The sequence below is a fragment of the Ranitomeya variabilis genome, chromosome 2, assembly GCF_051348905.1.
Source record: "Ranitomeya variabilis isolate aRanVar5 chromosome 2, aRanVar5.hap1, whole genome shotgun sequence".
NCBI lineage: Eukaryota > Metazoa > Chordata > Amphibia > Anura > Dendrobatidae > Ranitomeya > Ranitomeya variabilis.
In genome coordinates, this window is record NC_135233.1 from 689,417,100 (window position 1) to 689,445,007 (window position 27,908).

At 46.0% G+C, this 27,908-nt stretch overlaps 1 protein-coding gene across 2 annotated transcripts in view; it reads left to right on the forward strand.

Moving 5' to 3' along the window:
* Positions 1–27,908, forward strand: part of ARHGAP18 (Rho GTPase activating protein 18) — a 245,685-nt gene that overhangs the window by 70,713 nt on the left and 147,064 nt on the right. Inside the window, exon 1 of one of the 2 annotated variants that reach the window (XM_077289383.1) lies at positions 15,689–16,205. The exons of the other annotated variant lie outside the window; for it this stretch is intronic. Within the exon in view, the coding sequence (XP_077145498.1) occupies positions 16,096–16,205 (110 nt within the window). The 5' untranslated portion in view covers positions 15,689–16,095. Of the gene's footprint in view, positions 1–15,688; positions 16,206–27,908 lie in introns of those variants that run through there. 2 annotated transcript variants of the gene reach the window in all.

Sequence of the window (27,908 nt, forward strand, 5' to 3'; positions counted from 1 at the left end):
ATATTTCCAATTTTTGTAGTGAATTGGGGTCTGATTTTTAGTGCTATGTGTAGACCTTCGCAGTGCAGGGGTTGCTAGTGACCTAACAGGGCCGCTGTGCTTGCTATCGCTGGTGTAGTGCACTGTCTTCTGGCTACACTTCTAGTGAGTCTAGTGGGCATGGCAGGTTCACCGATAGCCGAGGGTGGACTTGCCGATTCAACTGTTGGCATGGCATCCTCTGTTGGAGTCTGCTGTGGCTGAGTTACGGCTGGGATCACGTCGGCTATTGGAATCTGTTGGTGCAGAGTCTCTTTTGGCTCCAGATGATCTGGCATCACATTTGGTTCCGGCGGGTTCGGCTGACGAAACGTCAAAACAGGTACCACGATGGCCTGATTTATTTGAGTCCAAGACTGGGGAAAGTCTCCAAGAACAGTGTGTATCATCTTCTCCTCTTCTACGGGTGGAGATGTTCCTGGATCTGTTTCCCTATCTCTCAACTTATCAGGGCATATTTTGAGGTGGTCTCTGGATATTGCTGTTGAGGTTTCTCCTCCATCTTTGCTAATGACAGACCTTTGTATTGTCAAAGTCGGATGACAGGATGGTATATGGTTCCGCTTCCCATTGGTCGTCAAGTTTGTGTAATCTCCTCTTCCGTTTTAGTACTTGTTCACCTGGTGACAAGGGAATTGCAGGAGCATGCTGGTTGTAGTCCCTTTCTTGTTTTTGTCTGGCTTGGGCTAGACTTCTTTCCACGCATTCCTGTACTTTGCGGTACCTTTGCTGTCTTTCTGTATCCCAATCTGCATCTGGCGAGGTATCTTCTGGGGTTAGGACTCCCATGTCTAGATCAACAGGTAACTTACTGGATCTTCCTCGCATCAGGTATGCTGGAGTGCAGTTGGTGGAATTCACTGGGATGTGGTTGTACATGTCTACCAAGTCAGGCAACTTTGCTGGCCATAAGTTCCGTTCCTCCACAGGCAAGGTCTTTAGTAAGTCGATTACCACTTGGTTCATCTTCTCGCACATCCCATTGGTTTGTGGGTGATAAGGTGTCATTCTGATCTTCTTACACCCGTATAAATTGCAGAATTCCTGGAACACTTCTGCTTCAAATGCTGGTCCCTGATCAGTCAGTACCTTCTCTGGGTACCCGTGTGGTCTACAGAAGTACTGCTGGAAGGCCGTCAGATCTTTGATAGGCACAACTACCAGAAATCTAGAGTAGTGGTTCACGATGGTTAGAGCGTAGACACAGCCTGACCGGCTGGGTGTTAGCTTTACATGATCTAGCGTGACCAGTTCAAGCGGCCGTTTGGTGATGATAGGCTGCAGAGGAGCCCTTTGGCTGTCACGGTCCTTCCTGTGGAGGCTACATGGGCCACACCCTCGGCACCTCTTTTCGATGGCTTTCTTCATGCCAATCCAGTAGAGCCTTCCACAGAGTAGACTCTCCAACTTCCTCCATCCGAAGTGTCCTGCTCCATCGTGGTACACTTCCAGAACCATTGGCGCATCTTGTCTTGGGACTACTATCTGCCATACCAACTCATGAGTGCGTGGGTCGATGCTTCTTTGGCACAGCTTACCATCGTAAATAAACAGTTTGCTTCTCCCCTTCCACAGTTGTTGCGTCTCTTGTGGATCATCCAGGCCAGGGTGTGAACCTGCCTGCGTCAGGAGCTCTTTCACCCGACGGACCGCGGGGTCACTGTCCTAGGTCTCTGCCCATCCGTGGAGGGGCAGGGGATTCAGCGTGGTGTCCTGCTTGTTCTTGTGCCTGTTCCCCACATGATGGGAATACTGAGTGGCCTTGGGGCGATGGAAAGCTGGCAACTCTATTTCTTCGAGTGCTTCCGAGTCTTCTCCCGTTTCTGGCAAGTTGGGCATCCTGGACAATGCATCGGCATTCGCATTCTTGTGCCCTGCCTGGTACTTGATGGTGAAATCATAATTGGACAACTGGGCCATCCACTGCTGCTCTAAGGCAGCAAGTTTTGCTGTGTCCAAGTGTGTCAGTGGATTGTTGTCCGTGAAGACGGTGAATTTTGCTGAGGCCAGGTAGTGCTTGAACCTCTCCGTCACTGCCCAAACGATGGCGAGGAACTCCAGCTTAAAGGAACTGTAGTTGTCAGGGTTCCTTTCAGTGGGATGAAGTTTCCTGCTGGCGTAAGCAATTACCCTCTCTTTGCCTTTCTGGACCTGGGACAACACGGCTCCCAGTCCCACGTTGCTGGCATCTGTATACAGCACAAACGGTTGGTCATATTCAGGGTAGACCAGCACCTCTTCTCCCGTCAGTGCCAACTTCAAACAAGAGAAGGATCCCTCCAGTCCATCGTTCCAGTCAAATGGGGTATTCTTACCCTTGGTTTTCTTGGATTGGCCCACCAACAGGTCTTGCAATGGTGCGGCTTTCTTGGTGAAGTCTTTGATAAACCTCCTGTAGTAGCCTACCAACCTGAGGAACTGCCAGACTTCATGGAGGTTGCTGGGCTTCGGCCAGTCTCTGATCACAGTGACCTTGTCAGGGTCTGGGGCCACCCCTTCGGCACTCACTACATGGCCCAGGTACTGCACTTTGGGCTTTATCAGATGGCACTTGGACCTTTTTACCTTTAGGCCAAAGTTGCACAGGGCTTCGAACACCTCGGCCAGGTGCTTCAGGTGGTCCTCATAAGTCTTGGAGAAAACAATGACATCGTCCAGATATAGCAATACGGTTTCAAAGTTCTTGTGTCCAAGACAGCACTCCATCATCATCTGGAACATTCCTGGGGCGTTGCACAGTCTGATTGGCATGTAGTTGAATTCACAGAGACCCATCGGTGTGGTGAAGGCCGTCTTTTCCTTGTCCGCCTCTGCTACGGGAACCTGCCAGTACCCACTGGTGAGATCCAAGGTAGAGAAGTAGTTAGCAGATTTTAAAGCAGCTAAGGACTCTTCTATTCTGGGCAGTGGGTATGCATCTTTATGTGTAATGCGATTTATCTGCCTATAATCAACACACATCCTCATCGTGCCATCCTTCTTCCTGACGAGGACTAATGGAGCTGCCCAGGGGCTACAACTGTCTTTCACTACCCCAGCCTCCTTCATCTCTCGCAACATGTCTTTGGCACACTGATAATGAGCTGGGGGTACAGGACGGTACCTCTCTTTAATGGGTGGATGATCTCCCGTGGGGGATATGATGTTGAATCCCTTTTACCTGCCCAAAATCTAGGGGGTGCTTGCTGAATACCTGCTCATACTCATGAACCACCCTGTAAGCTCCTTGTTTTTGGTGCAATGGGGTAGAGTCAGTGCCCACGTGCAATTTCTGACACCAATCTTCCATTTGCCCTGCAGAACCATTGTCCTCCGCCTGGTTGGACGGGACCAAGGGTTCTGTTGCCTGTATCACATTATTATCAACAACAAACAATTTGGCAAGTGTGGCATATTTGGTTAGGTGGACCTCTTCATCTCCACAGTTAAGGACACGTACTGGCACCCTCCCCTTGCCGACTTCAACCTCCCCTCTGGCTGTCAGGAGGGTGGGCCTACTATCTGTATACACAGGTTCTACCAGGGCCTGGTAGTCTTTACCTCTGAGGCCTATTGCTGCCCGACACCATATTAACATTTCACTCCTGGGGGGTATTGCAAAGGGGATTGAATCACTCACTGTGACACGGCCAATTTTTCCACCAGTCAGTTCTACCTGCTGTCTCTGCATCAGAGCTCGGATTTCTTTCTGCAGGGCACGCTGTTCACTGTAACCAGCTGTTTCTGCCACCTGCTGTAACAAGACAATAACCTCTGCAAGACAATTTTCTATGACATTAGTACCAATGGTCATCATGGGGTTACATTCACGTCGGTCAATATCAACAATTACAATTCCTTGGGCCTTCAATTCCACCCGCCCCACTTTAATGGTGACCTCTTTGTACCCCACTTGTGGCAATGGCTGACCGTTACTGGCTATTATGGTGAATTCATCATCAGGGCCACGAGTAATGTCAGTGTCCTCCCAATAACATTTATAGAGGATGTAAGGCATAGTTGTCACCTGAGAACCGGTGTCCAACAGAGCGTTCATGGGAATGCCGTCAATCACAACGGGGAGAACAGGTCGTCCTCCAATGTATTTAGCTCTCCAGTTTTGCGGGCCTGGTCGTCCTACTCCTGGGGGTTGGCCCTCTGCCCCAGGGGTTGCTCGTTTAAATAACAGTACCTTGCAATGTGGCCCACCTGGTTGCAGCGGCAGCAGATGGGTCGTCCGTCCTGATGAAAGCGATTGTCGTCTCTGCCTCTGGTCGGCGGGATCCTCCTCTGTTGTCGCCAGGGAACATCCTCCGGTCTGGAAGCCAGCTTGATCTCCTTGGGGGCCTCCTGTAAGGACTGCATGGTCCAAGCTAAGGCAGCAACGCTCTTGGTCAGCTCCTGCATCTGGAGGCGTAGTCCCGCAGGAGAATCGTCTTCCAGGATCTGGGCATTGGCCTCGGCAGAAACTTGAGGATCTGGCGCCACCTCCTGGTGGTACGTGAGGGCTTGACGCCTAGGAAGTACTGCACGGCTGGGCTGTCGCTCCTGTAGCACTTGGATGGCCTTGTCTTTAAATTGCGCAAAGGGCAGGTCAGGATTCTGCATGGCCAGGAGGTGCAGTTGGGCCCTTTGGTGACTGCACAGGAGCCCCTCGATGAACCGCTCCTTTAAGAGTTTATCCTCATCTTGCATGCTGTTTGGATCATCCTGCTTGATTGCCTGCAGTGCCTCCTGGAGATTAAGGGCATAGTCCTGTAAGCTATCCTGTGGTCTCTGCTTGCACCCATAGAATGTCAATTTAATTTCTGTAGCGGTGCGGGTGTCAAAGGTGGTTTTAAGCTTTGCAAAGACCTGCTGTGCAGTCCTCTTATCTGCAGCGGGCCAGAACTTCACTTCTCTCAGAGCCTCTCCAAACAGTTGGCCCGTTACCATGTGAATTTTCTGAGGCTCTGTCAGGGGATAAAACTCAAGCAGGCTGCAGATCCCTTCTTTAAAGTCAGTTAATGTATGCGATTCTCCAGAGTATCGCGGGAGCCAGGCTGCTCCAGGTATGTATGGCATGGAGAAGGGCATTATAGCCGCTGTAGCCGTGGCAGTGTCCGGCTGGCTGATGAGGGCGGCAAGCTCTGCGGGACCCGGTGGTGGTATGAGGCCTGCGGCAGCGCCTATTGCTGGGCCTGGGGGCGTTTCTAAGTCAGCGGCTGCGACCGCCGCTCCTTCCCCTCCCGGATCGGACATGGCCGCTCCTTCCCTCTGCTAACCTGGTGGAAGTCGGGGTTCCTCTCTGGACTCGGCGCTTTGCAGAGTCTCTTCTGGTGGCTCTGCTGCACGGCGTCTCCACTTCCGGCTTTCCAGGCAGCAGCACGGCACCTGTCTTCTTGCTTCGGGCTCTTTTCAGCTGGCTCCGCCCACAAAGCTATGACTCCCCCCCTCGCGCTCCACATGGCGCGGCAATGGCGGATTTTGGCAGCAATTTGCAACACACAGTCTTTAAGCAAGTCACAGTTCACATACAGTTCTTAGGCGCACATGACCCGATTTTTCAGGCTTAAGTACATCCTGTTCGTGACACCAAAATGGATCGCCCCCAGTGTAGGGCAATGGGGTACTCGGTACCGGGTCCTGCGATTCGGGGGATGTCACGGTGGCTGACCTGGTCCGTGGCCCTCAGGGGTGTCCAGTAAAAGTTTATATATGGGCAAGGTGCAATAAAGAACGAGGAGAGAGGCTTGCAATCTTTTACCTTGTTTACTGAAGACTTCAGATGTATCCTCAGCCCGGAGCGCCAGATGACAGGGCAGGCAGAGTCCGGTCGGTCTGAAGGCAATTCCAGAGTCCCCTTATCCAGGTGGAAATCAGTAGCCTTCCTACTAGCGCCTGTGTGTTGTAGTACCTCCCTGCTGAGCCTCTCGGTAAGGCTAGGGTCACATTGCGTTAGGGCAGTCCGTTTAGCACATAGCGCTATGGACTGCGCTAACGCAATGTCCCAAAAGGGATCGCGTTAGCCGATCCCGCTAGCGCAGATCCCCGATCTGCGCTAGCAAGGAACGGACTGCGAACGCTGCAAGCAGCGTTCGCGGGCCGTCACTCAAATGACGGCACATCGCTAGCACACGCCCAATGTGGGCGGGCTCTAGCGATGCATTTGCCATTACCGGCAATGGCGGCGTTAACGGACTACGTTAACACCGCGTTATGCCGCGGTTTAACGTAGTGCGTTAAATGCGGTCACATAACGCAATGTGACCCTAGCCTAAGGTCCTCACAACTCTTGTAGATGTTCTAGATGTTGTTATTTCTTCCTCTCTGTCCCCCAGATGGTATGGATAGGACAACGTGTATGACTGGGATAGCCTGGGGCTTGTTTGTAGGGACCCTAGAGATGCCCCGACCCCCACAATTTGACACCGTGTCTTCTTAGGTATTAAGGTCGGGCAGCCAACCTGGAATTGACTGTCCTGCCGGTCTCTGAAGTGATGCGTAGAGTCAATTACTCCCTCGGTGTTTCTAGCTACCGGCTTCTGCGCCTCAGAAAGGAGCAGCTTGTTCCTGGCTGATCTCCCTCTGATATTCCTCTCCTGTGCTCTGCTTTCCTGCACACTCTCTGCAGTATGTTCACCTTTTTGTGTCTTTTTCCAGGAGTTGCAGCACTTCAGGCCAGCAGAGCTCCACTTTTTCTGTCTGCCTGACAGGAACTGAACTCCCTTCCCTCCAGATCAGGATGTCAATAGGGGAGCTCACCCTAAACAGGCTTAGAGCTCCCCCTTCTGGTCTGGAGTGTGAACATGTTGCATGCGTGTAATACCTGAATGTGGTTGTCTTTCATTGCCTTCAGACATGACATCACTTCTCCCCTGAAAGGATAATGACATCACTGCGATGACCAGGACACTGGGGCGCTGCACATACATTTCCTAATATATATTAGATCAACAGAACAACTCCAGCTGCAAGTTTAAGAGACAGGACAATATTGCACGGCTGCTACTGATGAACCTAAGCTTCTGGCCTCTTCTCTGCTTATGACACTTCATGCACAGGTGACCATATGTCCGTATGCCAAAAAAAGGAGTCTGTTCATCCTGCTCTAAGGCTACATACTCGAGCATATCAAAGATCATTCTATTTACATTTTTTTCCAGAAAAAAGTACAATTTTTTAGCTGTATTGTGATCCGTATGACATTGATATGGTCACTGGTGGATACAGACAGAAGAGGGCCCCTGTGCAAGAGCAGTACATGGGCCCTTTGCAGACCAATAGCTCATAACAATCCACAATAATACCTATTGTGGAGTTGGAAATGGGCCCCTTATCTCTTGGTTCCTGTGCGGTTGCATGGCTTCCACGAAAGATATGTCCACCCCTGCATATGACATTTGTTTTTATACATCAGGAATTATTAGCATTGACAAGACCAAATGTACTTTCCTAATTTAAACAATTGCGTTGTATGCGTAAAAAATGAATGCTATAAAGTTCAGCCCTATGGGATCCCATTCTTCTTAGGCCTCTTTCACACGTCCATTTATTTCCGGTATGGAAAAAGCAGTACCGGAGATATCCTTGTCCGTGTGCCCGTGTGTGTAATACGTGCGGCACGTGTGGCAACAGTGTGCCACCCGTGTGCCACATCAGTACCACACAGATGACTGCCGGGGAAGAAACGCTACAGTAAGCGCTGTTCCCCGGCGGCAGGTGCTGAAGATGGCTCTCATCATTCTCCCCTGCTCTGCCGGCTATTGGCGCGAGCAGAGGAGAATGATGAGTTATATTAAAGTCGGAATGATGACAGCAGGACGGGGCTTTATGTCTTACAGACACCTCTCCATTACTAAGACGTGGGCTTGATGTCACCTGACAATACAAAGGTGACATCAACCCCACAAATTATTAACCTCACTTTTCACCGCTACAGGGCAAGTGGGAAGAGCAAGTCAAAGTGCCAGAAAAGGTGCTTCTAATAGATGTGCCTTTTCTGGGCAGCTGCAAGCTGCTATTTTTAGACTGGGGGGGTGCCTATATCAATGGCCCCTTACCAGCCTGAGAATACCAGACCCCAGCTGTGAGCTTTAGCAAGGCTGGTTGTCAAAAATGGGGGGCCCCCACACCGTTTTTTTAAATTATTTATTTAAATAATTAAAAAAAAGTGTGGGGACCCCTCTATTCTTGATAACCAACCTTGCAGAAGCTGACAGCTGGGGGTTGCAGCCCCAGCTGTGAGTTTTGCCTGGTTGGTTCAAGAAAATAAGGGGACCCCATGTAGGGTTTTTCATTCATTTATTTTGTTAGATCGCAGGTGGCGGCTGAGTAATACCCCGATCATCCTCTCCTACTGTCACTGATATTAGCGTCAGCAGGTGTCGGATGATGGGGGTAAGAGTCCCAAAAGCCAGCACCTGCTGTCATCGTTCTGACATTAATATAACTCTCATCATTCTCCTATGCTTGTGCCAATAGCCAGCAGAGCAGGGAAGAATGATGAGAGCCGTCTTCAGCACTTGACGCCGGGGAACAGTGCTTACTGTAGCGCTTCTTCCCCGGTGCCGATGCGTGTCATACGGAGGACATCAATGTGTGTTCTCCATGTGCACATGTGCGGGATGTTTTGCCATCTGTGCTGACAGTAAAAAAACGTAAATGTCTACGTGTGGGGCACACGGACACACGATCCGTGGAAACACACGGACATGTGCACAGACCCGTGGAAACACAAGGACATGTGCACAGACCCATTCATTTGAATGGGTCTACATGTGTACGTGTCTCCGGTACATGTGAAAACTGTCACCACAAGTACCGGAGACACAGACGTGTGAAAGAGGCCTTACACACATAGACTTCAATTGGTGAGTCTCATCTGAAAAGCATAGAAGACTAGTCAATGCATCCATTTGTTTTAATGGCTCATTCAGACGTCAGGTTTTTCACGTATGAAAAAAATGGACAGAGCTACACCAATGATTTTCATCAGAGTTTGATCAGTTTTTTCACTGATGAGAAAAAAGTTTCTTCACCTTCTATCAGTCAGTGAAAAATGGACACCACTTGGATGGTATCTGAATGTTGTCCAGTGTTTTCATTGACCTATCGAACAATATCGGACATGACTCCGTGATTTTGCATGGACCAATTGGTCTGAGGAAAATTTTTACATGTGAACAGCCCCACTGACTGGCATAGGTGTGAATGCTAGGATAGCACTCGTACATGAAAACGGATGTGCAAATGAGCCCTAACCTGGACATTTGGTCCACGGAAAAAAAAAGTTATCTTAACAGTTCTACTGAATAACATTGGCGCTACTGCTGTCAGCTTTTACACGGACAGCCCTCAGGCTGAAACTACACTTGTGTGAACATAGTTTAACTGTAAGGACAAGTGACCACTGCAGCCAACCACTAGCTGCAGCAGTGACATGTTGGTCACCATTGTACCCAGTGACTGGCTGTAGTGGTCACATGCCTTACTTGACCAGGAGGGAAGGCACAAAGACTAAAGGTACCGGTCACATTAAGCGACGCTGCAGCGATATAGACAACGATGCCGATCGCTGCAGCGTCGCTGTTTCATCGTTGTGTGGTCGCTGGAGAGCTGTCACACAGACAGCTCTCCAGCGACCAACGATGCCGAAGTCCCCGGGTAACCAGGGTAAACATTGGGTTACTAAGCGCAGGGCCGCGCTTAGTAACCCGATGTTTACCCTGGTTACCAGTGTAAATGTAAAAAAAAAAAACACTACATGCTTACATTTTGGTGCCTGTCGCGTCCCCCGGCGTCCGCTTCCCTGCACTGTGTAAGCGCCGGCCCTAAAGCAGAGCGGTGACGTCACCGCTGTGCTTTGCTTTACGGCCGGCACTGACACATTCAGTGCAGGAAGCTCTGAGCAGCAGCGCGGACGCCGGGGGACGTGACAGACATCAGAGGGTGAGTATGTACTGTTTTTTTTTTAACTTTTACAATGGTAACCAGGGTAAATATTGGGTTACTAAGCGCGGCCCTGCGCTTAGTAACCCGATATTTACCCTGGTTACCATTGTAAAACATCGCTGGTATCGTTGCTTTTGCTGTCAAACACGACGATACACGCCGATCTGACGACCAAATAAAGTTCTGGCCTTCTAGCTCCGACCAACGATATCACAGCAGGATCCAGATCGCTGCTGCGTGTCAAACACAACGAGATCACTAACCAGGACGCTGCAACGTCACGGATCGCTATCGTTATCGTTGGAAAGTTGGTCAGTGTGAAGGTACCTTAAGGGTATGTGTCCACGTTCAGGATTGCATCAGGATTTGGTCAGGATTTTTCATCAGTGTTTGTAAGCCAAAACCAGGAGTGGAACAATTAGAGGAAAAGTATAATAGAAATATATGCTCCACTTTTGCATTTATCACCCACTCCTGGTTTTGGCTTGCAAATACTGATGAAAAATCCTGACCAAATCCTGATGCAATCCTGAACGTGGACACATACCCTACGAGTTTCTTTAAAAAAAAAAAAATAGGGTGAACACAAGCAACTTGGTTTCATTTAATGGAAATAATGTGCTGAATAATCTGCTAATCACTTTATAGATGATTTTGTTCTGTGCTGCTGTGTGTGAAATGGCATCCAGGAGTAGCAGAGGGGCAGGCATGTTAGGCTATGTCCAGATGTTGTGCTTTTGCTGCAGTTTTTTATGCCAAGTTTAAGCTGTGTTTAAGCTGCTTACCAAAACCAGGTTCTCCTTAGCTTTGGAGTGTTTTTTTTACTGTGTTTTTGTCAGGGCACATCTGTCTCTTGTGCATGCTGATAAAGTGCAAAAAAAAAAAAAATCTGCTAAAACTTCATCAGGTTTTGGCACCAAAAATGCAGCAAAACCTGTTACCTGCATTTTTTGACTAGTTTTTGAAGTGTTTTTGTCTTACCTATTGCTTTCAATATGTAAAAAATGCTGACAGAAGTGACATGCTGCATTTTGCAAAAAACAAGCTCTTATGACGAGACAGTCAGGAACAAAAAAACAAGCTGTGTGCATGAGATTCCTGAATTCTCATTGGCTTTGCTGGTACTGTGAAACGTAGCGGAAAATGTGCAAAAAAAAAAAGCACAGAAAAAATGCAACAAGTGAACATGGACTTATTGTACAATGCATGCTGAGCCCAGTGATATGCAGGCCTCCGGTCCAGCGGCCCAGACAGTGGTACCTGGCGGCTAGGCGGGGGAGTCTGTGAATCTCTTACCTTACTGTCCGGTGTCCCCGACACTGCTTTATATGATGTAATCTGGGGATCTCAGATAGCGTTGCACCAACTATGACAAATTCTACTCTGGGGACCCTGGAAGGTAAGAAATTCACGGGCTCCCCGTCTAGCCGCCAGGCAGGGCCGGCGTTAGGGGCAGGCAGACTAGGCAGCTGCCTGGGGCCCCCGCTGCCCTAGGGGCCCCCAGCCAGGGGCAGACATACTGTTGATGGCACTGCTCCAGGGCCCAGAGGTGGAGGGGGGCCCTGCAGGCAGGCCCGGTATCATGCAGGGTCGGGCCCCTCTCACCCCCTCCTGTAATCATGGAACACCGAGTGTCGGGGAGAGAGCGGGGCGCGAAGTGCAGGAGATCAAAAAGGGGGCGTGTCATGCAGGGAAAGACGCTGGCCAATGAACGCTTTCCTTACCTCACAGTGACGAGACTGAGGAGAGCGCTCACTGGCTGCCGTCTGTCCCCCTGCATGGAGCGTCCCAATCGTGAGTGCTCGCCTACAGTCAGGGGCCCCGGCTGCACAGCAAATAGAGACATCAGTGGAGGAAGAGCAGGACTTACAGGGGGTCTTCTGCTCCCTCCACTGTTCTGTTCAGAGCAGGCTGCAGCGTCTCCTCACAGAGAAGAGATGGGGGTGGAGCTCACTGCAGGGGCAGCAGGGCAGCAAAATGTATGCTGTGAAGTGACCTGAAAAGTAATGTGCAGTTATAGTGCTCTTTATAACGTATCTCTTTATAATTTTAGTCATGGAACTTTTTGAATTTGAGTCTTTTCCTCCCTTACTGGGAATTTATCATCAGGTGCTGTCTGCTCTGTGCCCCATCCCCCACAGTGGGGTCTGCAGCCTTCTCCAGCTGAACTGACCTGCAGGGCTCATCTGATCACCTATACAAGATTAGTATGTATGTATGTATATGCTTGTATATGTATGTGTGCATCTGTGTGTATCTATGTGTATGTTTCTATCTGTGTGTGTATCTGTGTATGTACAGTATATGTGTGTATGTATGGTATAGTTGTATGGCTGTGTGTATGCATGTACAGTATGTGTGTATCTGTGTATGTGAAATAAATTTGTATGGATATATGGTATATATGTATGTTTATGTGCATGTACATACAGTATATGTATATGTGTGTACGGTATGTGTATACTATGTGTATATACTGTATGTGTGTATGTACGGTACGTGTATGTGTATCTGTATGTTCGGTATATGTGTGTGTATGCATGTACGGTATATGTATGTATGTACGGTATGTGCATTTGGGTGTATTTTATATGTATGTACGGTATGTTTGTACTATATGTATATAACTGTATCTGTGTATGTACGGTATATGTGTGTATCTGTGTGTATGTACGGTATATGTGTACGGCATTTGTGTGAATGTACGGTATATGCATGTGTGCATGTACGGTATGTGTATGTATGATGGTATATGTATGTGTATCTGTGTGTACGTACGGTGTATGTATGTGTATTTGTGTGTATGTATGGTATATGTATGTACGGTATGTGTATACTATCAGTGTATATAACTGTATGTGTGTATGCATGTAAGGTGTATGTCTGTGTATGTACGGTATGTGTATCTGTGTGTATGTACGGTGTATGTATGTACAGTATATGCCGGAACAAAAATCATTGTTCTCATCAGCACATCGCCCAGTTAAAACTGCAGATATTCTGCTAAGATGATACTGTATGGGGACAGATTGATTTACTAGTGATCATTCTCTCCCCAGCCAGTGTAAAGAGGCTAGAAACAAGTGGCGAATGACTTCAATATTGTTGATCACGCTCGTTTAGTCATACCTCCCAACTTTTGAAGATGGGAAAGAGGGACAAAGTTTGCGGCGCGCTTTGCGCGCCGCGGCAAATTTTAGGCCACGCCTCTGACCACACCCATTCATAATTAGTCACACCCATATCCACATCCCAACCACACCCATTTAGCACTGCCGATCACACTGTTTCATATACAATAATTATAAACAAAAAAATATGGCCACACAGTGCCCCATACTGTATAATGGCCACACATGATGCTCCATACTGTATAATGACCGCACATGATGCTCCATACTGTATAATGACCCCACATGATGCTCCATACTGTATAATGAACACACATGATGCTCCATACTGTATAATGACCGCACATGATGCTCCATACTGTATAATGACCCTACATGATGCTCCATACTGTATAATGGCCGCACATGATGCTCCATACTGTATAATGACCGCACATGATGCTCCATACTGTATGACCGCAAATGATGCTCCATACTGTATAATGACCGCACATGATGCTCCAGACTGTATAATGACCGCACATGATGCTCCATACTGTATAATGACCCCACATGATGCTCCATACTGTATAATGACCGCACATGATGCTCCATACTGTATAATGACCGCACATGATGCTCCATACTGTATGACCGCAAATGATGCTCCATACTGTATGACCGCAAATGATGCTCCATACTGTATAATGACCGCACATGATGCTCCAGACTGTATAATGACTGCACATGATGCTCCAGACTGTATAATGACCGCACATGATGCTCCAGACTGTATAATGACATACAGGCACGCAGCTCACACACAGGCACGCAGCTCACACGCACGCAGCTCACAAACACATGCAGCTTTGACACAAATGCATCACACACGCAGCCATCACACACACACGCAGCCATCACACACACACGCAGCCATCACACACACACGCAGCCATCACACACACACACGCAGCCATCACACACACACACGCAGCCATCACACACACACACGCAGCCATCACACACACACACACACACGCAGCCATCACACACACGCAGACATCACACACACACACACACACACGCAGCCATCATTCACACACACACACACACGCAGCCATCACACACACACAGCCATCACACACACACAGCCATCACACACACGCAGCCATCACACACACGCAGCCATCACACACACACACACAGCCATCACACACACACACACAGCCATCACACACACACACACAGCCATCACACACACGCAGCCATCACACACACGCAGCCATCACACACACGCAGCCATCACACACACACACACACACACACGCAGCCATCACACACAGCCATCACACACACACACGCAGCCATCACACACACACACACACACGCGCAGCCATCACACATGCAGCCATCACACACGCAGCCATCACACACACACGCAGCCATCACACACACACACACGCAGCCATCACACACACACACACGCAGCCATCACACACACACACGCAGCCATCACACACACACACGCAGCCATCACACACACACACCCAGCCATCACACACACACACGCAGCCATCACACACACACACACGCAGCCATCACACACACACGCAGCCATCACACACACACGCAGCCATCACACACACACACGCAGCCATCACACACACACACGCAGCCATCACACACACACACGCAGCCATCACACACACACACGCAGCCATCACACACACACACGCAGCCATCACACACATCACACACACACAATCTCCTCTGTGATGCAGGGGCGGCTGATGTCCATGTGCAGCTCTCTGCTGAAGTCTTCAGTCTCCTGCTCACAGCTCTGCACTATCCCGGCACCTCCCCCGTCTCTCCTTCTCTGCCGGGATAGCAGCTAAGAGCAGAAGCCGGAGCTCCGTGCACACACAGCCAGAGGTAGTGAATCGCTGACCTTTCTTCTTGATTGCTGCAGGCTCTCTCCTTCAGCGTGGCAGCGCCGCACAGGGGGCGGGAGGGGGGGGGGGGGTGTTGCGCGGGCGGTCAGGAGGCAGCTTTTATAAAAAAAAAAAAAAAAAACAGGCTGGCTCTCTCTACGTCCCGGAAGTGGGCGGGGCTTCACCGGCGGCCGCAAATTCGGGATTTTAAATGCCCGAAGCGGGACAGCGGGACCCCGGTGCCAAAGCGGGACTGTCCCGCTGAAATCGGGACGGTTGGGAGGTATGGTTTAGTGGCCTGAAATCAGCGCATGTAGCTACAACCAAAATGTTTCTGTTGGTGCAATATGTTAGCATTTGGGGCCCCATTTTAAACTTTTGCCTAGGGCCCCACTTTGCCTAAAACCGGCCCTGCCGCCAGGTACCACTGACCTCTACGCTGGACCGGAGTCGTTCCGCTCAAAAAAATCACCAGCTAAAGAGTAGATGACAAGTTACTAAGCAGGAGAGTAGAACAGTTCCTGGACTTATCTGTTCTTATAACAAAATAATAAGAAACATGAAAATCCTGGTTGTAGTTTCACAAATGCTGAAGGTTGCTGAGCCTTGGCTCAAAGGGATGTTCTCCTGTTCGGCCACTAGATGGCACATGCAAACTTCTGACCTAAACTTCTCGCTGACCTGTAGTAAAATCTTGTAATAAGGTGGATAGAGCAATTACAGCTGCTAGAAAGGTGAAGCAGCAGATGTTTCTGTGTGATATGTCACCGCTCACTTTAATTTCGCTCCATTCTCCACAAACCCACACAGAAGGAGCACATAAATAACCCATCATGGGAGCACAAAGGCCATATTGATTCTGCATTGTGTCTCCTCAGCTGGGAGAGGATAGAAAGACAAAGCCTGGCACAAGGAATGGTAACAGGGCTCTGGACTGAGTCATTGTTGTGCATGAGGAAGCAGAATGGCAGGGCTCCTCCCTTGTCTCATTACCTACCATGATGGGAGGGAGGAGGAGGAGTAGAGTTGTAGAGTTGCCAGGAGGCAAGCCAGGAACAAGCATTATCTAGTGAAGAAGCTGGAGGAATTATGCTGGACACACCATGAGCTGGAGGCCTAACAGCAACCAGAGGGTGGTCCTGACAGCTTACCATGCTGCCAGTAAGAAGGCTGCAGCTGCATCAGGTGGCAATGCCCAGGTGTCCCCCAGAAGGTAAGAGCTCCTGGCAGGGAGCTGAGGGCAGAGGTGCTCCTAGTGTCAGTCTGTGGGAGGCTGAGGTATCTGCTACTAGTATCAATATTGTATCAGCTACTGTGCTTATATAACGCTTGTCGTTCATGGCGGTGCATATTTTGTATCAAAAAGTGTTACATTAAATAAGTTTTGTGTTTTAAAAATAAAGAAAATAGATAAATAATTGCAAGTCAAATAGATAAATAATTGCAAGTCTTATTAGAACGTATTCACACATCTGAGTTTCACATATTTTACACCTGCATATAATACTCTATGGGAATGTTCGCCTTTGATCTGATTTGTGGATCAAACTTCCAAAAATGCAGATAGCACTTGGATGCCGGCTGTGTATCACGAGTGCTGCCTGTTTTTTATTCGTTAATAAGAAGCTTGGAAAATGTGTTTTTTCTTCTTAAATGTGGCAACAAAAAAAAAATGGATTCCTCTTTGTTGGCAAAAATTGACCCGTGGATCCTTGTAGAAGACTTTGAAAAATGTTAATTTTTTCTTGTATGCGCAAAAAAAAAAATAAAAATGTCTAAATGAGGCTTTAGCATATAGCAGGGTGTATTTACTAAGCACTAGTTAAGTTTTTGCACCATTAGGCACCATTAGGCTAAGTTCACACTAGGCGTTTTTTTTTTTTTTTTAATGTAAAGTTTGGTACCAGCAATGTCTGAGATTTTAGAAATCTCATGCACACAGCTTGTTTTTGTCCTCAGTATTTTGTGCTTCGCGGGGTTTTTTTGCACAATGGAGCAGGTCACTTTTTTCAGCGTTTTTCACCCTTTGAAATGAATTGATGGCGAAAAAAAAAAAAACCGCATAAAAAGCGCAGGTATCTGGTTTTGCTGCATTTTTTTTTTTTTTTTTTTTTTTTATACAAAACCTGATTCTATGGAATAGGACTTTTTTTTTTCCAACACTGAACTTAATCAGTATGCACAAGAGACAAATCTAGCATGCAAAAACCTTAGCAAGAAAAATCTGCTTTTTTTTTTCTGCAGCTTCTTCCCTGCCAAGAGATCAGATTTTTGTTGCAGAAAAAAAACACTGAATAAAACACCTAGTGTGAACTTACCCTAAGGCTTCATTCCCACAATTAGTTTTTTTTTTTTTTTTTTTTACGCTGTGTATTTTCGATAAAATGCAAGTGACCTATTTTACTTAATGGGTGCAGAAAATCTGCTACATGAAAAGCGGCTCTGCGCAGCATCAAACACGCAGCGTTTCCTGCACGTGGACACATACCCTTATAGTTTGGGAAGAGGGCAATAAACATGAAGCTTCTCAGGCTATTAATAGGAATCTGTCGCCCATTGAACATATTTAACCTATTAATATGGGCATACAAGTTATAGAATGGTTAAAATAGTCAGACCTGTATGACCATATCTGTGGTCTTGTTGTGGGGAAATACTATATATATATATTTTTTTTTTTTCTTAAAATAATGAGTACTTCCAGGCTCTGAGGCATGCGGTGTCTGCAAGAAAACTTCCTGTCTTCATTACTGTACCAGTCCCTTCTCATCAGCATCACAGTGCCCTGTGTTGTGCAGTGGTGGCTTCTTCTTTCTTTTGCTCAGGAGCCAGCAAGTCACTGTAAATAAGGAGAGCATCTTATCACCGTGCATGCTGGAGGTCACAGGAGTGGAAGTAGTAGTGACTTGCCTTTTCAGAAGAAAGAAGAAGCCAATGATCATAGAAGCTCGGAAACGTCAAGTTTAATCACGCTATTGTAGGGGCGGGATTCTGAGGCCACCACTACACGTCACGGGGCACTGTGACGCCGATATGAAGAGCGGTGACAGGGTTCTCTTCCAGACACCGCACGCCCTGGAAGAATTCATTACCATAAATGAATAAAAAAGGATTTCCCCACAACAAGACCGCAGATATAGGCATACAGGTATGACTATTTTAACCATTCTATAACGTGTGTGCCCATAATAATAGGTTATATACATCCAAGGGGGTGATTAAATTCCCTTTTAATATCCGCTCACAGCTGTCTTTACTGGTTATTTAAAATTGGGGACTCCCCAAAAAATGTGTAATTCCCTCCTATTTTTAATAACCAGCAAAGGCTAAGCAGACAGCTGAAAGCTGATATTAATAGTATGAGAAGGGGCCATGGATATTGGCCCCCTCCCAGACTGACAACACCAGCCCTCAGCTGCCCCTGAAATAGCGCATCCATTAGTTGCGCGAAATCTGGATCTTGGCCTCAGCTCTTCCCGCTTGCCCTGGTGCATTGGCAAGCGGGAAATGGTTTGGGGGTTGATGTCAGCTTTGTAATGTCAGCTAACATCAAGCTCAGAGGTTAGTAATGGAGAGGCATCTATATGTTATAAGCAGATGTGAGCTAACCTTAACTGTGCAGGTCCCACAGATGGTATGTCCATCTCTGATCCAGAGAGCTGATGGATCCAATCCAAAAAGTAGACTTGCATACATAAATAGCATAGCGGTCTCATTTTGGGATTTTTTTTTTTTTTTTTAATGAGTCTACATTAAGAAAAGGACATTCCTCAAATGTCTGAGTGATTAAGTATAGTGAGTGTAATTGGATGTCTGTTTACAGTATGCCTTCCTGGAAGATAACAGCAGTGTGCATCAGTGATGAGCGGCCCACAGCAGGCTGTTTATTCTTTAATGCATTCACTCCAAGGACAAAGGTTTCATGTGGGAGGTGTGGGCTTGTGGTTACATAACGCCTATGTGTAAGTTGGCTGTCTGTACTTTGCACCCGAGTAGGCTTACTGCAGTTATAATATAGATGTCAGATGTGCAGCACTCTGAGTACACAATGTTGTAATGCACACTGGTAACAGTCAAGTAAAAATCATGCAAAGGAAACCAAGCCTTTGGACTTGAGAAAAGCAAAAACGTTCCTAAAATCAAATCCTCTGCTGCACAGTATATCCATATCACTCTTTTGCAATTCTTGTTTCTTGTCATTGTGTTCATACAGTCACATGACAGTCTTAAGAAGCTGGAAATCCACTTTTGCAAGTTATGAAAGAGTGTGTGCGGTGTGACTTATTTGCATAAAGCTGCTTCTTCTTTTTTTTTTTTTTTTTTTTTTTCTAAATGTAGAAAACAAGCATTTTTTATGGGTGGTCAGATATACCACAAAAGGGACACTGTTTTCTTATACAAGTCCCCTAAAAAGGTGGACAGTCTCCATCAGTGTTTGATCCCGATTCGTCATCATTTACCCTTTTTAAGTGACATTCCTTTTTTCTCTCTTGTTATTTATTGAAGTTTTTCCAGTTCTCCAAAAATGTGCACAAGCTGATGAATTTTGCTAAAAAATTTAGTTTTACTTTTGCCTACCACTTTTGCGCCATTTTAGAAACAAGTTGCATCATTCTCTAAGCCGTCACACATTATTATTTGACTGAGTAAAAAAAAAAAATAATAATAATCCAGATGTTGAAGTATAGCATAATAAAGCAAACTTGTGTAAAACTTTTACAACATTTTGAACAGTTGAAAATGAATCACCAAAATCATGCCCATAATGCCGAACAAAAAGAATCTAATGAAACAAAACTTAAAAAAAAAGCTCTAATTAAAAACCTAAGAAGCAAATAACCTTTTTTTTTTTATTATTAGATTCATTCTTACTACAGAAAAAAAGGAGAAAAGACAATGATAAATTCAGGCTTTTATGCTGAGCTATTTTATTTTTCAGTATTTTAAGCAGGAGCTGCAAGGGATGCTCTGAGTGAGATGATGATTTGAGTCCTAGGCTAAGTTCATACTAGAATATAAAAAGTTGTTCTGTTTTCTTCCAGGAAAAAATCGCAGATTTTTTTTCATATGTATTGTCATCTGAAGGCAATACGCTTGCATCCCATATATATACACCAGCACGGAATAAATTTTCCAAGACCAAAAGCTGTTTCCTATTAGTAATGGCAAAGTATCAATAGAAATCGGATGCTGTTGGATTGAGCTGTATGAAATCCAATTTTTTTTTTTTTTCGCATTCGTAGACTTGACAGACGAGTCTCATCTGAAATACGTGAGACTAGTGCATGTCCTATTGGCACAACATCCTCCAGTAGGTTATTTTCCAGCCCTAACGTCCCAAGAAGCAGAAGACCAGGAAGAGGTCTCAGTACTAAGACATTTGGGAATTTTCTCCTAAGGCGCGTTGGACATCATACAGATATCTATTCATGGTACTTCTCCATGGGCAGGTTATTAAAAACAGTTGTGTAAACCTACGTTTTATGTCATATGTATTTAATTTTATGTATGAATATGGCACAACATGAGAAACCTATATAAAATATATTTGGGTCTTTATAGAGGTTGAGGACTGACCCTTTTTCAAAACAAAAAAAATGGCTTTGTCTTCTTCATAAAGGGCTCAGTAGTCCTTTGGGGATTATTAGAATATTCCATTTTAGTTTGACGTAAGCTTATATAGAAGAACAACACAATAGAGTGTAGTAGTAAAGCACATTTTTGTTTTCAATTATCTGTCTTTAGACTATAGTGCATTCTGGATGACCAGCTGCATCAGCTATTGTTTTTAGGGTATATTATCCCTTTCATCCTGTTTGGAGTTGTGTGATGTCTCATGTGTATAGTGATAACAAATTTAATAGTGGAATATGTTCCAGCACTTCCTTTGTCTAATATCTTCCACCTAAGACACGTGTACTCCTTTTATAGAATATGAAAAGAGGGAAAAAACAAACAAACATATGTCTTCTCGCCTTATTGTCTGGACAGGAAATATGTTGAACGCTTTTTTGTGCTTTTATTACATGTTTTAGGCTTGATTGCTTAAAGATATTCTAATTTAATCCAAAGTTTAAATTTGGCCCTATATTAATAAGCTGGTTTCACACTTCCATGCTCCGATTGCAATATCCTGCTGCAGCCACCAGATCTCCTAACCTAAGCTGATAGCCTTGTAAATAGATTGTAAATGGGGAAGTTGGCTCAGGTCAGGAGACCAGACACATGGATCAGTTATTGGGATGCAAGAATGATCTTTGTTTTACTGACGTGTGAAACTGATCTTATGCTCCTTTCATATTTGTGTTTTTTGCTTACATTCGGTGGTCCCATCAGGGCTTGTATCCGCCCCTCCCGCCCCTGCAAAACGGGACTCTGTCGTATGCACCGTCGGGGCTATTGACCATAATGGTGTCGACAGATTCAACGTGCGCTCTGATGTGCATTATTTTCTGGCGTATATGACTACTTTAGGCGGACACTCAGACGCAGTTTACTATGTTTGAGTGTCCACTTAGAGTAGGAGTAAACACCTGAAAATTATGCATGTCAGAGTGCTTATTGAATCTGTCGACACCATTATGGTTAATAGCCCCAACTGTGCATACGCCTGAGTCCCGTTTTGCGGGGGCAGGAGGGTCGGATGGAAACCTGAGGGATCGATTTATTAAGACAGGCATTTGCCTGTCTTAATGAAGGAACTACTGGAGCAAGATGCTCCTAATTTAATGAAAGGTGCTGGCCACTTAATGAAATTGGCCCATCTTACAAATGATGTGCACCTCCACCAGAGATATACACCAGTCTGGCTGGCATACATTTCTGGCATCACTTATGCCATCAAAGTGGTATAAATTTTGATGAATTTTCTGGGCAGGCTTTGCCACTCCCAATCCAATCTTAGCTCTGCCCACTTGTCCAAGTTGTGCGAGACTGCAAAGACACCAAGTCTCAAAATTTTTTCAAACCCTTCAACTTTCTAAAATATATTGCAGCAATACCAGGTGTTTCATACCAGAAATCTTATGTGAACACTTTGTGTCTGGCCCCAAGTCTCTTTAAAATCTCTTTAAAAATACATAAACTACTTACCGGTAGCGGTGTTTTTTCAGGAGCCCATGACAGCACTACGAGAGAGGGGATCCACCCTTCAGGGACAGGAAACCTACAGACATAAAAGGGTGGTACTTCTCTCCCGCATCAGTTGGTTCCAGAGCATGAGAGGACCCCCCTTGGTTAGTAACACAGATACAGCATAAATTATGGTACAATTCACCATGTGAGTGAAAGTAGGATTTAAAGGAAAAACAAAAGTGTTGAGCCATCCAAGAAAAAATAGGGTAAGGAATATAAGGGTGCTGTCATGGGCTCCTGAAAAAACACCGCTATCGGTAAGTAGCTTACGTATTTATTCAGTCGCCATGACAGCACTACGAAAGACTTTCAGAGAAGTAAGGAAAAACTAGGGAGGGATAACTGCCTCAAGCACCCTTCTCCTAAACGTGAGGTTGGAGGAGCCACCCAGATCCAATCTATAGTGTTTAAGAAAGGTAGATGGAGAAGACCATGTGTCTGCCTTACAAATGTCTTCAATCGACACTTCTGATCTCTCCGCCCAGGATGTTGCCACGGCTCGAGTGGAGTGAGCTTTTATACCTTCCGGGATCTCCATGCCACCTGCTGTATAAGCGAGAGAGATCGCCTCCCTGATCCATCTGGCTAGTGTGTTTTTAGATGCTCTAAGACCCTTTCTAACTCCCTGGTAAGATATAAATAAGGAGTTATCTTTTTTCCAGGTATTTGTAACTGAAATATATTTAAGAAGACATCTTCTTACATCTAAAGAATGAAATTTATGTTCCTTATCATTAGTGGGATTAGAACAAATTGAAGGTAGGACCACCTCTTGTAACCTATGAAATTTTGAAGCAACCTTTGGAAGATAAAGGGGATCAGGTTTCATAATAACTCTATCCTCCCTAAACTGCATGTATGGGGGTTGTCTAGATAACGCTTGTAGATCACTAACCCTTCTTGCGGACATGAGTGCAACTAAGAGGGCTGTTATAAGCGACAGGATTTTTATTGGAACCGTATCAATAGGTTCAAATGGGCTTGCGTTAAAGCTGAGAGTACAAGATTTAGGTCCCATGGAACTATTTTTTTGTTTAATGACTGGTCTGGATCTAGTAACTGCCTTGAAGAACCTAGATATCCAGTGATTGCTGGCTAAATTAGAATTGTAAAGTGCCCCCAGAGCCGATACTTGAACTCTGAGAGTGCTTGTGGCTAAGCCCATTTCTAGACCCTTTTGTAAGAATTCTAAAATTTGATTAATACAGGGTTTCTGGTCAATTTGTGCTCCTGAAATTGATAGGAATCTTTTCCAAACCCTGACATAAATGTTTGTCGTAGAGGTTTTCCTACTTTTTAGAAGTGTATTTACAAGATCTCGAGAAAACCCCTTCTCCCTTAGTAATGACCTCTCAAATTCCACACCGCTAGGTGTAAATTGGCTACTTGTGGATGAAGAATTGGGCCCTGGAAGAGAAGATCTGGTAATTCTGGGAGAATCCATGGTTGGGTAATAGACATCTTCCTCAGCCAAGGAAACCACAACCTCCTGGGCCAGAATGGGGCTATCAGGATTACCCGGGCCCTGTCTTCCCGTATTTTCCTCAGAACTATAGGAATTAGGTTTAGAGGGGGAAAGGCATAAGCGAGCCTGAAGTGCCAATAGATTAGAAGAGCGTCCACCGCATACGGCCTCCTTGATGGTTAATATAGGCTACTGTTACCTGGTTGTCTGAGAACAGCCTGACGCGTAGAAGTAAGCTCCGGGGCCTCTTCCTCAATTAAGTGTTGTATGCAGGATCTACATAACCTCCTTTTATGCCCATCTGGGAGCGGTTCCCCACACTCGGCACACTCCCTATGTTTGGCCTTGGCAACACATTTCCTCCCCTAGCAAGAAGAGAGGGAATATAAGGGGGATAACAGTCAGTAAGTGAACTTCCATGTATATCACTTACCCAGCCCTGCAGCGAGTAGTACCGTAGTTGGGGGGGGTCCTTCCTAGCCGGTGATTCTTTATGGCTTGAGGACTTGTTCGATCTTGACTTTTGAGTCTCTTTAGCTCCACCAGCGTGACTACTGCCACTAGAACGCCGCTGGCAGATCACCTGAGACTCTTCCGAAACCTGAAGTTGCTGCTGCTTGTCCAGCTGCGGTGCTCCCTCTGGCGATTCCATCATAAGAATGGGTCAGGAGCACCTTGCAGCCCTCATACCTCCTTTAAATACTCTCCCACGGTACTGCCCCTGGATGGGGGTCAGCAGTATCTCCAGGTGGCCTGCCCGGTACCATAACCTGAAAGGGCGTGCTCTCCCTTCTCAGGACCGCGTCCCTGTCGCCGACCAGTGAGACCCCCGCCCCTTCCTGGGACCAAGCCCAGCTCGGACGCCGAAGCACCGCCATCAGCCGGAACGGCATGCCCCGCCACGTCATCAGGCCGCGCCGCCTAGTCGCGTCATCCGGACCCGCCTCTTCCGGTCGTGACCGCGGCCTTGCGAGCCGACACGCGACCGAGGATGCCAGCACCGCCCGGACCGACGCGCACGCCCCCAGCAGGTTGCAGACAGACCCCAGAGGTCCCAGCAGGCGCGGCCACCGAGGGGAGACCCCACATACTCACCAGGTACCCGCGACGATGGACCACATCGGGAGCCAGCCCTCTTTATCTAAGGCTGCTTCCCCCTGCTGTCACCGACACCAGCCAGTTTCCCTGGCGTGTGGTGCTTCCAGCATCCTGATCAGGCAGAGGTAGGGGACCCGCGCTACCTGCATCGGTCTGTCAGGAGTAGCATATGTTCTTTTTTTTCTTCGACCTTTTTCTCAAGGCCTGCCTGAAGAGGTTCCCCTGTCAGGGACAGGAAACCAACTGATGCGGGAGAGAGGTACCGCCCTCTCATGTCTGTAGGCTTCCTGTCCCTGAAGGGCGGATCCCCTCTCTCGTAGTGCTGTCATGGCGACTGAATAAAGATGTATTATAATTTTTTTTTTTTTTGCGTTCTTTCACAATTTAGTTTTGCAATTCTATAATAGATAAGGAAAAGTATTACAATATAGTATTTACGTTGCTCTTGTTTCTATATATTGATACTGGTGTTCTGGATTGAAATCAGTCCAACGACAACATCTGCATGGAGCTTGTATATTCCTGCATTTGCATGGGGTATGCTTGTATGGGTTAATTGACATGTGTGACCACCACTTTATCATGAAGTGTCGTGCTGGAAAAATACATTGATTAAAGATGATTGTCCACTGTTAGCCAACCTATTCTTAAAGGCTGCAGTCTGGGACAAAAAAAAAGTGTGCTTCTTTTTGCCCCAGAAAAGTTATTAAGAATAGGTTGTTTAGTAGTGGGCAACTTCTTTAAATTAGTTGCTGGTATTTTATATTTCTAAACTCTCATGGGGTAATTGGTTATATAGTTTCGTCTTATTTCAATCACTATATATCTTGGAGATCTACCCTACCCTTTTTTCTATAGAAGCTCAGATGTAGTTGCTGATTTAGACCTTCTGAATTTTTGTAAGGCTTTATGCATAGTCTTGTGGGACCTATTAAAGCTTTTATGGTTGTATAGTATGCTTAAATTTTCCATCTCAAGTTATTTATAGTTTGCTGCCCTGAGATCCATATACTGTAATCTGAATCCCTGATAATTGTTTTGTCAATTCTTGGTTACATCACTTAGGATCATATGGTACATGATGCAAAGGAGGAATCAATATCGTATATACTCGAGTATAAGTTGACCCGAGTATAAGCCGAGGCACCTAATTTTGCCGCGAAAAACTGGAAAAACGTATTGACTCAAGTATAAGCCACGTATGTATTGTCCCCTATCCCTATCCTTGTATGCATGGCTTCCCATCCCCATCCTAGTATGCATGGCCCCATCCCCGTCCTTGTATGCATGGTTCCTATAAATAAAATTAAAAAAACACATCCTAATTACCTTCCCTGCATGCCCTCGCTGCATCTCGTTTGAACCAGCAGCTCTTCCGGCCGAGCGGTCACATGCCCCTGCTCATTAAAGTAATGAATATTCACTCCACGCTTATGGGAGTGGAAAGGGGTGAATATTCATTACCTTAATGAGCGGGGAACATGTGATCGCTCGGTTGGAAGACTGGCACTGGAAGGAGATGCAGCGAGGGCGCGCAGGGAAGGTAACTATGTGTGCTGGAAGCTGGCGGCTTTAACTGCGCGCTGTAAGAGAAATTAATATTCACTACCAGCGCAAAGAATATTCATTTCTCTTTAGCAGTGGGCATCTGAAGGCATTTGTCTATGCTGTGAAGATGTGAGATACAGCATAGCTTGGAGGATATCCGAATATTAAAACTTAGCTTTTAATCAGTTCAGATAAAAAAACCTTAAAACAACAATCAAAATAACCAAATCAGTGCTCATGAGGACCAGTGCGCAAAAGATGAAAATTGGATGGATCTCACCAATGATGACGGACATGTAGCCACGATAGTGTGCCTCCCAGTATCCTTAGCTGAGAGTCAGCAGTCCGCATATAAGGATGGGGGTAGGGTATATACTATCCTTCCCTGTTTGGCCCCGTTTTAGACTCCTGTCCTAACAAGGACAGGCCCCAAGTGATCAATAACTGTGGGCACCACCACCAAATTGAACAGGTTCCAGAGTTCTCCCACCGCGTTTCATATCTAATAGCGGAGACTCATCAGTGGAGCAAGAAAATACGCCAAAAAGGCATTAATAATAATCCATTAGAAGTCTGTTCATTTTAATTTGTATTATGGAGGGGCACCAAGGAGGCCTTTTGTAAATGTATTGCATCTTTAAATCATAATGATATTGGATTGAGATTCACCTTTGAAATACAGGAGGTTGAATTACCTTTCTTTGACATCTTGATTACGAAATCTGAGGGTGGGGAAAGTCTACAGACCACTATCTATAGAAAACCCACTGCAACCAACTCGCTACTCTGCTGGGATAGCCAACATTCCTATTCCCTCAAAAAGGGTATTCCTAAGGGTTAATACCTGAGACTGAGAAGGAACTGTTCCAGTCAGGGGGACTTCAAAAGGAAGGCTGATGATCTCAGGCAGAGATTTCTATCCAGGGGCTATCCGGATTGGGTACTGAGGAGAGCATTTCAATTTGCCAATAGACAATGTAGGGGATCCCCTTTTACACCCTCTGTGAGGAAAGGAGAGACAGAGAAGAAAGTGAGATTTATCTGTGCCTATAACAACGGGGCGCAATCCGTGAAGCAAATACTTAACCCCTTCACCCTGTTTTCACGTAAGTGACAGGGACAATTTTTACAATTCTCACCATTGTCACTTTATGAGGTAATAACTCTGAAACGCTTCAACGGATCCTGGTGATTCTGAGTTTGTTTTCTCGTGACATATTGTATTTTATGATAGTGGCAAAATTTTGATATTACTTGCGTTTATTTGTGAAAAAAAAAAACAACAAATTTGGTGAAAATTTAGCAATTTTCAAACTTTGAATTTTTATACCCTTGCATCAGGGACTTATATTGCACAAATTAGTTAATAAATAACATTTCCCACATGTCTACTTTACATCAGCACAATTTTGGAACCACATTTTTTTTTGCTAGGGAGTTATAAGGGTTAAAAGTTAGACAGCGATTTCTCATTTTTTCAACAAACTTTACAAAACCATTTTTTTAGGGACGACATCACATTTGAATTCACTTTGAGGGGCTTATATGACTTAAAATACCCAAAAGTGACACCATTCTAAAAACTACACTCCTCATGGTACTCAGAACCACATTCAAGAAGTTTATTAACCCTTCAGGTGCTTCACAGGAATTAACGGAATGTGGAAGGAA